This window comes from Scyliorhinus canicula, chromosome 5 (genome assembly GCF_902713615.1).
Source record: "Scyliorhinus canicula chromosome 5, sScyCan1.1, whole genome shotgun sequence".
Lineage (NCBI taxonomy): Eukaryota > Metazoa > Chordata > Chondrichthyes > Carcharhiniformes > Scyliorhinidae > Scyliorhinus > Scyliorhinus canicula.
The window spans coordinates 121693898-121706229 of record NC_052150.1 but is presented as its reverse complement, the minus strand read 5'-3'; the positions used below and the strand labels follow the sequence as shown (position 1 = coordinate 121706229).

Genomic DNA, 12332 nt, shown 5'->3' with positions numbered 1-12332 from the left:
CACCTGTGAGGGGGCCACAGCTTCCCTGCACCACCACCCCCCCCCCCCACCCCCCACCGCCCCCACCCCCCACCCCCCGCATCCCACACAAATAGGGCACCCCCGGACCCAATCCCCACCACGGGAAGAATGTCAGCCAGGCACCACCATAGTGGCAATGCCCCTGCCGGTGCCACCTGGGCACCTTGACAATGTGTGACTGGCACCCAGGTAGCATTAGCTGGCTGTGCCAGGTTGGCAGTGCCAAGATGCCAAGGTAGCACCTGCAGTTCCAGGATGCCACCCTGCCAAAGAGGTCAACCATCTGGGGGGGCTCCGATTCCTTGGGAGACCCCAACAAGTGCCGTTTCATCTGTTCTGTATTTGTGGAGACCCGCACTGAACGGTGCTTGCCCGAGGTCTGCAAGGCAAAGGGGTTAGCTTCCAGGCCCTCATTAGATCTGCCAAGTGCATAATAGAGTGAGACTAGTTGTCTCACTATAATGTGCAGATTTGCCAGATAATGATCCCGCCCGCAATGGGCGGGATTTAGATCGCGATGCTTCACGAGATCCTGTTATTGACACAATTATTATGTAATTCTACAGGTGAAAGAATCAGTAATTTTCCAGCGTATCACACCTGCTCTCTACCACGTGAAGTGGGAAGATGTCGGGGAAGTTTTATCCGTTTTTATTACAATCAAAACACCCTGGCCTGTGAGCAATTTACATACGGAGGCTGTGGGGGGAATGCAAACAACTTTGAAACTATGTCGGAGTGCCAAACGAATTGCCAACCTGCATGTAAGTTTCTGTTCCAACATAATTTCCTGGTCAGTAATGTACAGCTTTTTCAACAGGGCATGTTCATTTGAGAAAAAGAACTTGTAACAGGAAGGGTAAGAGTTTGTGCTGAGAGAACAAAATATAAAATTGCCTTTATTCTCGTGCAAAATGGATTTCTGCCAATATGAACTTTTCAGCTTTTAAAAATAATCTTCAAAATATTTTGCCAGATCATTCTGTCGACAAGTTTATATCTAACGATACTGCTTTAATATTTTGTTAAAGCTAACTTTAGATTTTTATTTCTGAATTCACATACCCAAGAGGTTTTAAATTTGTCAAATTCCATCCTTTCATTGGGATTTATTCTCAATGGGAACCTGCTTCCAGCTCCACCTGTATTGATGATGTCCAGATTTTAAAGAGAGAATATTACATTTGCACAATGGGTGAATGATGTTCTATTGCTGCCATACAATTAGGCCTGGCACCATTGAGACAATCTCCAATGTCATCACACTCTACTCAAATATTACAAAAGATCAGCTGGGCTAAAAGTAGCAGGTATGTCTGTCGTAGAATCCAGCCCCCTATCTCTGAGAGTCTTTTCCAACAATTTCACTATCACTGATGTCAAGCTAACTGGCCTATAATTACTTGGGTTGTCCTTGCAACCCTTCTTCAATAATGGTGCGACATTCGCAATCCTCCAATCCTCTGGGATCTCACCAGTGGCCAACGAGGACACAAAGATTTCTGTCAGAAGCCCATCAATTTTGTCTCTTGTCTCCCTCAGGAATCTAGGATAGATGCCATCAGGCCCTGGGGATTTGTCTACCTTAATTCTTTTTAACACACCTAATACTTACTTCCTTGTAATAAGGACCTGTTCTAAAGTGTTTACACATCCCTCTGATTCACCACCAATCAACGTGTCCTTCTCCTTTGTGAATACCGATGCAAAATTCTCATTCAGGTTATCACCTACATCCTTTGGTTCTACCCATAATTTCGCTCCTCTATCCTTGTGTGGACCAACTCTTTCTCAAGCTACCCTCTTGTTCCTAATATATGCATAAAATGCCGTGGGATTCTCCTTAATCCTGTCTGCCAAGGACATTTTGTGACCCCTTTTTGCCCTCCTAACGCCCTGCTTGAACTCTTGCCTACTTTTCTTGTATTTCTCAAGTGCTTAATCTGTTTTAGTTGCCTGCACCTCACATCTGCATTGTTTTTCTTTTTGATTATATTCTCAATTTCCCTGGTCATCCATGGTTCCTGAATCCTGCGTGTCCTGTCCTTCCTTTTTACCGGCACATGTCTGCCCTGCACTCCCATCAATTGCTCCTTGATAGACTCCCACAATGCCAAATGTGGATTTACCCTCAAACAGCCTCTCCCAAACAACAGCCTCCAAATCGTGCCTAATCTGGTTGCAGTTGGCTTCCTCCAATTTAGCACCTTAACCCTAGGACAACACTTGTCCATTTCCATGAGTATCCGAAAGCTTACGGAATTGTGGTCAGTGTTCGCCACATGTTCTCCCACAGCAACTTTGATGACCCGACCGGGATCATTCCTTAGCACGAGGTCCAATATAGTCTCTAGTCGGACTATCCACATATTTTTCCAAAAAACCTTCATGGACACATTTAACAAATTCCTCAACATCCAGACCCCTAGCCCTAAGGGATTTCCAGCTAACAGGAGGAAAATTAAAGTCACCCACTACAACAAACCTATTATTTCTACATCGATCCAGAATCTGCTGACATATCTGTTCTTCAACTTCCCGTGGGCTGTTGGGAGACCTGTAGTACTCCCCCATTCTTGTGACTGCCCCTTTCCTATTTCTGAGTTCGACCCACAGTGCCTCGTTATTTGATTCTTCCATGGTGTGCTCCCTCTGTACAACTGTCATATGTTCTCTAACCAGTACTGCAACTCCTCTTTTCTTCCTCCCTGTCTCGTCTAAAACACCTATATCCTGGAATATTTAGCTGCCAGTCCTGTTCCTTTTTTAACCAAGTCTCCGTTACAGCAAGCATATCCAGGTTCCGCGCGTGAATCAAGGCACTAAATGAATCTGTTTCACCTGTTATACTCCGTGCATTGAAGCAGGTACACTCCAGGCCCACTGAGTTCGACCTCCCCCAGCCTGCCCATCCTCTTAGCCAGCCTTGCCCTGGTACCACGATCATCCCCAGTTTCTACACCTGCTGTGTTCAACTGCACTCTATCCCTGTTGCTAGCCACGCTAACATGTGGCAGTGGAAGTAATTCTGAGATTACTACCCAAGATGTCTGGCTTTTTAATCTTCTACCTAACTCCCTAAATTGCCATTGCAGGACCTCGCTACTCTTTCTACCTGTGTCATTCATGCTATTATGGACATGACCTCTGTCTGATTTCCCTCCTGTTTTAGGATGCTTTCAACCCGCTCTGTATCCAGAACCCTGGCACCAGGGAGGCAAACTACCATCCTGGAGTCGTTTTTGTGGCTACAGACGTGCCTATCTGTACCCCTTACTATTAATTCCCTTGCCACTATCACTTTCCTATGCTTTGTACCCCCCTCCGTCTGTGCAGGAGGCTGATAGTGGAGCCTTCACTCTGTCCACTGCTGCTGCTGTCCTCTGATGCACCTTCCACCTCATCAATATCCAAAACGGCATACTGGTCAGTTTGGGGAAAGCCATTGGATCCCCCTGCACTCTATGCCTATCCTGTCTGATGGTCACCCATCTATATTCCTGTACCTTGGGTGTGACCACATCTCTGAAGCTATTAGCATTCAGCTAATTGTGGGCTCTTCAGTGCTTCCAGCTGCTGCTCCAACCGATTCATGCTCTCAGTGAGCTTGTGCAACTGAATGCACTTTCCACACATGTAATCCTGGGGCCACTTGAAGTGTCCATGATCCCCCACATTGTGCAGGAGTAGCACACAACCCCACCAGTTGACAACTCTCTCCCTCTTTTTGTTGTTAAAATTAAAAACTAAATACTAAATACTAAGTACAGGTAGAAGACGATTCCGACAGGATCATTGAAGGAGCACAATGGTGGTTTAAATGACAGTATCTGAGCAGCACAATGAGGGGTTTGAGGCTGCAGCTGAGACTGCATGAGGAATGAAGAAATTGTTTCCTCAGCACTCTGAGCAAATCTCTGACATTGAGCCACTGAAGGGTTCAGCTGAAGGGAGGCTTTTGGAAGTGAGGCTTCACACAAGGAGGTTCCGGCAAAGGGAAAACTGAAACAAAAAGTGGTACAGAGATTGTGGGAATAGTGCACTCTGGAGGAGGTTCCCCATGTGAGGGTGAGGGAAGGAGAATGAGGGAGTGGAGAACAACTGATCAGAGGTAGCAGCAACCAGCTTGCCAACTGCATACACAGCCGGCGATGCTGAAGGACCAGGAGGCCTCAAAGAGGAGTGTAAGCAGAGCTGCCCAGGGAGACAATGTTACCCCGAAGGAAGAACAAAGAACAAAGAACAAAGAATATTACAGCACAGGAACAGACCCTTCGGCCCTCCCAGCCTGCGCCGATCCAGATCCTTTATCTAAACCTGTCACCTATTTTCCAAGGTCTACTTCCCTCTGTTCCCGCCCGTTCATATACCTGTCTAGATGCTGCTTAAATGATGCTATCGTGCCCGCCTCTACCACCTCCGCTGGTAAAGCGTTCCAGGCACCCACCACCCTCTGTGTAACAAACTTTCCACGCACATCTCCCTTAAACTTTCCCCTCTCACCTTGAAATCGTGACACCTTGTAACTGACACCCCCACGCTTGGGAAAAGCTTGTTGCTATCCACCCTGTCCATACCTCTCATAATTTTGTCGACCTCAATCAGGTCCCCCCCTCAACCTCCGTCTTTCCAATGAAAACAATCCTAATCTACTCAACCTTTCTTCATAGCTAGCACCCTCCATACCAGGCAACATCCTGGTGAACCTCCTCTGCACCCTCTCCAAGACATCCACATCCTTCTGGTAATGTGGCGACCAGAACTGCACGCAGTATTGCAAATGTGGCCGAACCAAAGTCCTATACAACTGTAACATGACCTGTCAACTGTTGTACTCAATACCCCGTCTGATGAAGGCAAGCATGCTGTATGCCTTCTTGACCACTCTATCAACCTGCGTTGCCACCTTCAGGGTACAATGAACCTGAATGCCCAGATCTCTCTGCACATCAATTTTCCCCAAGACCCTTCCATTGACCATGTAGTCCGCTCTTGAATTTGATCTTCCAAAATGCATCACCTCGCATTTGCTTGGATTGAACTCCATCTGCCATTTCTCTGCCCAACTCTCCAATCTATCTATATTTCGTTGTATTCTCTGACAGTCCTCCTCGCTATCTGCAACTCCACCAATCTTAGTATCATCTGCAAACTTGCTAATCAGACCACCTATACCTTCCTCCAGGTCATTTATGTAGATCACAAACATCAGTGGTCCGAGCACGGATCCCTGTGGAACACCAGTAGTCACCCTTCTCCATTTTGAGACACTCCCTTCCACCACTACTCTCTGTCTCCTGTTGCCAAGCCAGTTCTTTATCCATCTAGCTAGTGCACCCTGAACACCATACGACTTCATTTTTTCCATCAACCTGCCATGGGAAACCTTATCAAGCGCCTTACTAAAGTCCATGTATACGACATCTACAGCCCTTCCCTCATCAATTAACTTTGTCACTTCCTCAAAGAATTCTATTAGGTTTGTAGGACATGACCTTGCCTGCACAAAACCATGCTGCCTATCACTGATAAGTCTATTTTCTTCCAGGTGTGAATAGATCCTATCCTTCAGTATCTTCTCCAACAGTTTGCCTACCATAGACGTCAAGCTCACAGGTCCATAATTCCCTGGATTATCCCTGCTACCCTTCTTAAACAAAGGGACAACATTAGCAATTCTCCAGTCCTCCGGGACCTCACCCGTGCTCAAGGATGCTGCAAAGATACCTGTTAAGGCCCCAGCTATTTCGACCCTCGCTTCCCTCAGTAACCTGGGATAGATCCCATCCGGTCTTGGGGACTTGTCCACCTTAATGTCTTTTAGAATACCCAAAACTTCCCCCTTCTGTATGACAACTTGACCTAGAGTATTTAAACATCCATCCCTAGCCTCAACATCCGTCTTGTCCCTCTCCTTTGTGAATACCGATGCAAAGTACTCATTAAGAATCTCACCCATTTCCTCTGAGTCCACGCATAAATTCCCTCTTTTGTCTTTAAGTGGGCCAATCCTTTCTCTAGTTACCCTCTTGCTCCTTACATACGAATAAAATGCTTTGGGATTTTCCTTAACCCTGTTAGCCAAAGATATTTCATGACCCCTTTTAGCCCTCTTTATTGCGCGTTTGAGATTCGTCCTACTTTCCCGATATTCCTCCAAAGCTTCATCAGTTTTGAGTTGCCTCGATCCTATGTATGCTTCCTTGTTCATCTTAGCTAGTCTCACAATTTCACCCATCATCCATGGTTCCCTAATCTTGCCATTTCTATCTTTCATTTTCACAGGAACATGTCTGTCCTGCATTCTAATCAACCTTTCCTTAAAAGACTTCCACATTTCAAATGTGGATTTACCCTTAAACAGCTGCTTTCAATCCACATTCCCTAGCTCCTGCCGAATTTTGTTATACTCTGCCTTTCCCCAATTTAGTACTCTTCCTTTCGGACCCCTCTTGTCCTTGTCCATGAGTATTCTAAAACTTACGGAATTGTGATCGCTATTCCCAAAGTAATCACCGACTGAAACTTCAACCACCTGGCCGGGATCATTCCCCAATACCAGGTCCAGTATGGCCCCTTCCCGAGTTGGACTATTTACATACTGCTCTAAAAAACTCTCCTGGATGCTCCTTACAAACTCTGCTCCATCTATGCCTCCAACACTGCACGAATCCCATTCAATGTTGGGGAAGTTAAAATCTCCCATCACGACTACCCTATTGCTCCAACATTTTTCTATAATCTGTCTGCATATTTGTACCACTACTTCATGCTCGCTTTTTGGAGGCCTGAGGTAAAGTCCCAACAATGTTACTGCACCCTTCCTATTTCTCAGCTCCACCCATATTGCCTCAGTGCTCGAATCCTCCACCGTGCCCTCCTTAATCACAGCTGTGATATCATCTCTGACGAGTAATGCAACTCCTCCACCCATTTTACCTCCCTCTCTATCCATCCTGAAGCATCTATACTGGGATATTCAGTTGCCAGTCCTGCCCTTCCCTCAACCAAGTCTCAGTAATACCAATAGCATCATATTCCCAGGTACTGATCCAAGCCCTAAGTTCATCTGCCTTACCTGCTACACTTCTCGCATTAAAACAAATGCACCTCAGACCACCTTTGCATTCATCATCTCTTCCCTGTCTACTCTTCCCCTTAGTCACATTGAGTTTATTGTCTCGTACCTTACTGGCTTTAAGTGCTGCTTCTTTACTGACCTCTACCTTTCTAATCTGGTTCCCATCCCCCTGCCACATTAGTTTAAAAACTCCCCAACAGTGTTAGGAAAAGCACCCCCTAGGACATTGGTTCCAGTCCTGGCCAGGTGTAGACCATCCGGTTTGTAATGGTCCCACCGCCCCCAGAACCGGTTCCAATGTCCCAACAATCTGAACCCCTCCCTCCTGCACCATCTCTCAAGCCACGTATTCATTCTGACTATTCTTGAATTTCTACTCTGACTGTCTCGTGGCACTGAGATTACTACCTTTGAGGACAGCAGGGTACTTTTGAGGACTTTAGGGCAGCAGGGTAGCATGGTGGTTAGCATAAATGCTTCACAGCTCCAGGGTCCCAGGTTCGATTCCCGGCTGGGTCACTGTCTGTGTGGAGTCTGCACGTCCTCCCCCTGTGTGCGTGGGTTTCCTCCGGGTGCTCCGGTTTCCTCCCACAGTCCAAAGATGTGCGGGTTAGGTGGATTGGCCATGCTAAATTGCCCGTAGTGTCCAAATAAAAGTAAGGTTAAGGGGGGGGTTGTTGGGTTACGGGTATAGAGTGGATACGTGGGTTGAGTAGGGTGATCATGGCTCGGCACAACATTGAGGGCCGAAGGGCCTGTTCTGTACTGTACTGTTCTATGTTCTATGTTCTGTGTTCTATGAGGTCCTACTTTTTAACTTATCTCCTAACTCCCTAAATTCTGATTGTAGGACCTCATCCCTTTTTTTACCTATATCGTTGGTGCCTATATGCACTATGACAACTGGCTGTTCACCCTCCCCCTTCAGTATGTCCTGCAGCCGATCGGAGACATCCCTGACCCGAGCACCCGGGAGGCAACATACCATTCGGGAGTCTCGTTTTCGACCACAGAAACGCCTGTCTACTCCCCTTACATTTGAATCCCCTATGACTATAGCCCTGCCAGTCTTTTTCCCGCCCTTCTGTGCAGCAGAGCTAGCCACGGTGCCATGAGCCTGGCTACTACTGCCTTTCCCTGGTGAGTCATCTCCCCCAACAGTATCCAAAACGGTATACCTGTTTTGGAGGGAGATGACCGCAGGGGACACCTGCACTGCCTTCCTGCTCTTTCTCTGCCTTTTGGTCACCCATTCCTTGTATCCGTCACCAATCCTAATCTGCGGTGTGACCAATTCACTGAACGTGCTATCCACGACCTCCCCAGCATCGCGGATGCTCCAAAGTGAGTCCATCCGCAGCTCCAGAGCCGTCATGCGGTCTAACAGGAGCTGCAGCTGGACACACTTCTCGCACATGAAGGTTGTACAAGCAGGGCTCAAATTACCTTCAGATGGCAGAGAGCCAGCGTTGTAGCCTGTGGCACTGAATATCATGATGTTCTTATACTTCTATCCCTCAGGATCCTTCTAAGGATCAACAGGAGATCTTTGTGGCATATCATGATTATCAGCCCAATATCGTACTGAGATAGTCACAGATGGAGTGTTCAGGTGTGTGTATGACTTGATAAACTCTACCACTGATGATGAAAGCCAGTTTGAAAAGGTTTTTGGTCCATCATGAATTGCCAGCTCAATATGGCATGGAATGCCAAGCCAAAACACCTGAGTTTAACTCAGTATGAATGGCAGGATGGCCTGGGATTTGTCCACCCTGCCATTAGCTTAGCTGACTGAGGTCCTGGGTGCCGTATTTAATGACACCCGCATAGACATTCACCCTCAGCAGATCTCAGAGTTTACCACGAGAAAGGGCATCCGCAGTGATTCATCACACTTTAACGTCTTCATCTCTTGTGGTATACTTCACAAGTCACATTGTCAGCTCTTACATAGAAATGCCCAACACTCACCGTAGACATCATGCTGAAAATCTGATTTGGCTCATGTCCTGCTCACAGTCTATTCAAGTTTCTTTATGCAGGACAAGATTGTCCATAACAAGAGACAGCTCGGACCAAAGGGGGTGTGTGGGTGGTGGGGGTGGAGTTGGGTGTGTGTGTGTGGGGGTGGGGGGAGGATATGCTGGAATTCAGGCCACTCACTCACTGTGAAGACCAGGTGGTGGAGCAGGTCGGCGAGGACAGGGACGACTTCTGTGCCAAAGGCTCACAACAAGCCACTGAGTCATGTCCCACCCCCCGACACTGAGAGCGCTCTTTAATGTTTGGTGCTTCTCCAGCCAGTCTCTCAGTATCTCATCCCTACATTACAGCCACTAGCAAGGAAAGGCCATGAGAAACCAGCACATCAGGCCCACCCTTTAGTTCATCTTGGATGATGGGGTCGAGGATGCACATGAAGTCGCTTCCCATGTGATTCTTCACATCCTGCACATTGAATTTGATATATTGTGCTTAACAGGCATATAGGGGGCGGGATTCTCCGTAGCCCTTCGTAACGCGGGTTGCCTGCGAAAAAAATCGGTGTTAATCACTCCGGCGCCGGGGCCTTCTTTAAGGCCGCTATTCTCCGTTCCCGGAGGGGCTAGCAGCTGACTGACGCGATACGCGTCAGTTTCTCCAGCTGCGGAAGTGGTGAGACCCGGCGTCTTTTGGAGGATAAGGAGGAGAGAGAGAGACAGACCTGGCAGTTGGGGTGTGTGTGTGCGTGTGTTCCGGCAGTTGTGGGGGGGGGGTGTGTTCCGGCAGTTGTGGTGGTGGTGGGGGGGGGGTGTGTGTGTTCCGGCAGTTGTGGTGGGGGTGGGGGGGTGGGGGGGGTGTGTTCCGGCAGTTGTTGTTGTGGTGGTGGTGGTGGTGGTGGGGGGTGGGGGGTGTGTTCCGGCAGTGGTGGTGGTGGTGGGGGTGGGGGTGGGGGGGGGGGGGGGGTGTGTTCCGGCAGTTGTGAGGGGGGGGTGTGTGTTCCGGCAGTTGGGGGGGGGGGGGGGTGTGTTCCGGCAGTTGTGGTGGGGGGGGGGGGGGGGGGGGGGGTGTGTGTTCCGGCAGTTGTGGTGGTGGGGGGGGGGGGGTGTGTTCCGGCAGTTGTGGTGGGGGGGGGGGGGTGTGTGTTCCGGCAGTTGTGGGGGGGGGGTGTGTTCCGGCAGTTGTGGTGGGGGGGGGGGTGTGTGTTCCGGCAGTTGTGGGGGGGGGGGGGTTGCGGCGTTGCGAGAGATGGGGGGCGGCGTTGGAGGGGGGTAGGGGTGGTGGGGAGGGGGGTAGGGGCGTTGGAGGGAGGTAGGGGTGGTGAGGGGGGGGGGTGGTTAGGGTAGGGGGCAGCGGCGTACAGAGGGGGGGGGGCGACGGTGCGTTGGCCCCGGGCATCCGTCGCCCCCCCCTCTCTGCCCGCCGCTGCCCCCAAACCCCCCCGATGGCCGCAACTCCCCCGATGGCCGCAACTCCCCCGATGGCCGCAACCCACTCCCCCGATGGCCGCAACCCACTCCCCCGATGCTGCAACCCACTCCCCCGATGGCCGCAACCCACTCCCCCGATGGCCGCTACCCACTCCCCCGATGGCCGCAACCCACTCCCCCGATGCTGCAACCCACTCCCCCGATGGCCGCAACCCACTCCCCCGATGGCCGCTACCCACTCCCCCGATGGCCGCAACCCACTCCCCCGATGCTGCAACCCACTCCCCCGATGGCCGCAACCCACTCCCCCGATGGCCGCAACCCACTCCCCCCATGGCCGCAACCCACTCCCCCGATGGCCGCAACCCACTCCCCCGATGGCCGCAACCCACTCCCCCGATGCTGCAACCCACTCCCCCGATGGCCGCAACCCCCCGATGGCCGCAACCCACCCCCCCCCCAATGCCTCAACCCACCCCCGACACTGAACGGCGTCAACCATCATCAATGGTTGACGCCGTTTTAAATCAACTGTGATTTTCGCCGACGTGACCCGTGGCCACGTCGGCGGGACTTCGGCCCATCCGAGCCGGAGATTTCAGGTCAGTGCAAATAAAATGAAATCCCGCCGGCGCCAGCTGTTTTCACAGGCTGCCGACGGGATTTGCACAACGCCGGTTTTTTACCGGCGGGAGAATTCGAAAACCTGCGGGAGCGGAAATAACGCCGCTTCCCGCCAATTCTCGGACCCTGCGTGGGGTCGGAGAATCCCGCCCAGGGTGTCCATGACGGAGTGGATGCACTTGTGCACCGAGTTCTGAGAGATCCTCAACAGGCCCCCACCAGGCGCCTGGCAGGCCCCCGTGGTGTAAATGGTCATCTTGACGGCCACCGGGATTGAGTGTCCTTCGACATGTCCTCTGCATGTCTTACCTCTGCTCTCTCCTTCATCAGCCATGGCACCTGATTCCCATTTCTTTAAAACCACTAGTGAGAATTGCCATCGGTATTTCATCCCGGCAGAGGTGGAATATCAGAGGATTCGGAGAATACCATCTGGCCCACTAATGATATACCAATGGTGTTTACTGTACGTGTGGAGTAGAATGCATTGATGCTGCTGTCGAGGCACCTGAGCATGATATTCTGTTGGGAGCCTGGCCCCGGCCATGATTTTCCCCTCATGCAGGTTCCCCAGCCTTTCGCCTTTCCCAATTCAGCCATCAGCCAACGGGGAATCCCGTTTCGCATTAAATTGCATCTTCCTGTGTGGCTTACTACAAGGAAACCCCCCCAGAAAGAGCTGTCAGCCTATCTTGCAGAGCAGTAGGAGCTCAGTGAGGAGCATGGTATCCGCCTGTGGGGAGGTCACATGGTCATCCCGTGGCTGGGTCGGTGCACGATCTGACATGATTTACATAGTGGACACCTGGGTTTTTCTAAAATGAATATTCTTGTGAAGAACTACGTTTGGTGACTAGGACTCGACAGCGACAAGAAAACCCCCAGAAGATCTGTAGGCCTATGCCAGGTCAGCGCACGATCTTCCAAGATTTGCAGAGTGGATACCTGGGTGTTTCTAAAATGAAAATTCTCATGAAGAGCTACGTGTGGTGGTCAGGACTCGACAGCGACATTGAGCGAGTGGTGCAACAATGTGTGGATTACCAGGAACACCATAAGCTTCCTCATCAGCCTCTCTCCACCCTTGGGAATGGCCAGGACACCCCTGGGTGCGCTTGCATGCCAAATCTGCTGGCCCCTTTTTGTGTCCAATGCTTCTGCTCCTTATAGATGCCCACTCAAAATGGATGGAC

General features: G+C 50.3%; 1 protein-coding gene across 1 annotated transcript in view; it reads left to right on the top strand.

The window, feature by feature from the left end:
* The window catches only part of LOC119965678 (carboxypeptidase inhibitor SmCI-like), a 43594-nt gene that overhangs the window by 21497 nt on the left and 9765 nt on the right, over positions 1 to 12332 (top strand). The window contains exon 3 of the mRNA XM_038796442.1: positions 588 to 785. Coding sequence (XP_038652370.1) covers positions 588 to 785 — 198 coding nt within the window. The remainder of the gene's footprint in view (positions 1 to 587; positions 786 to 12332) is intronic.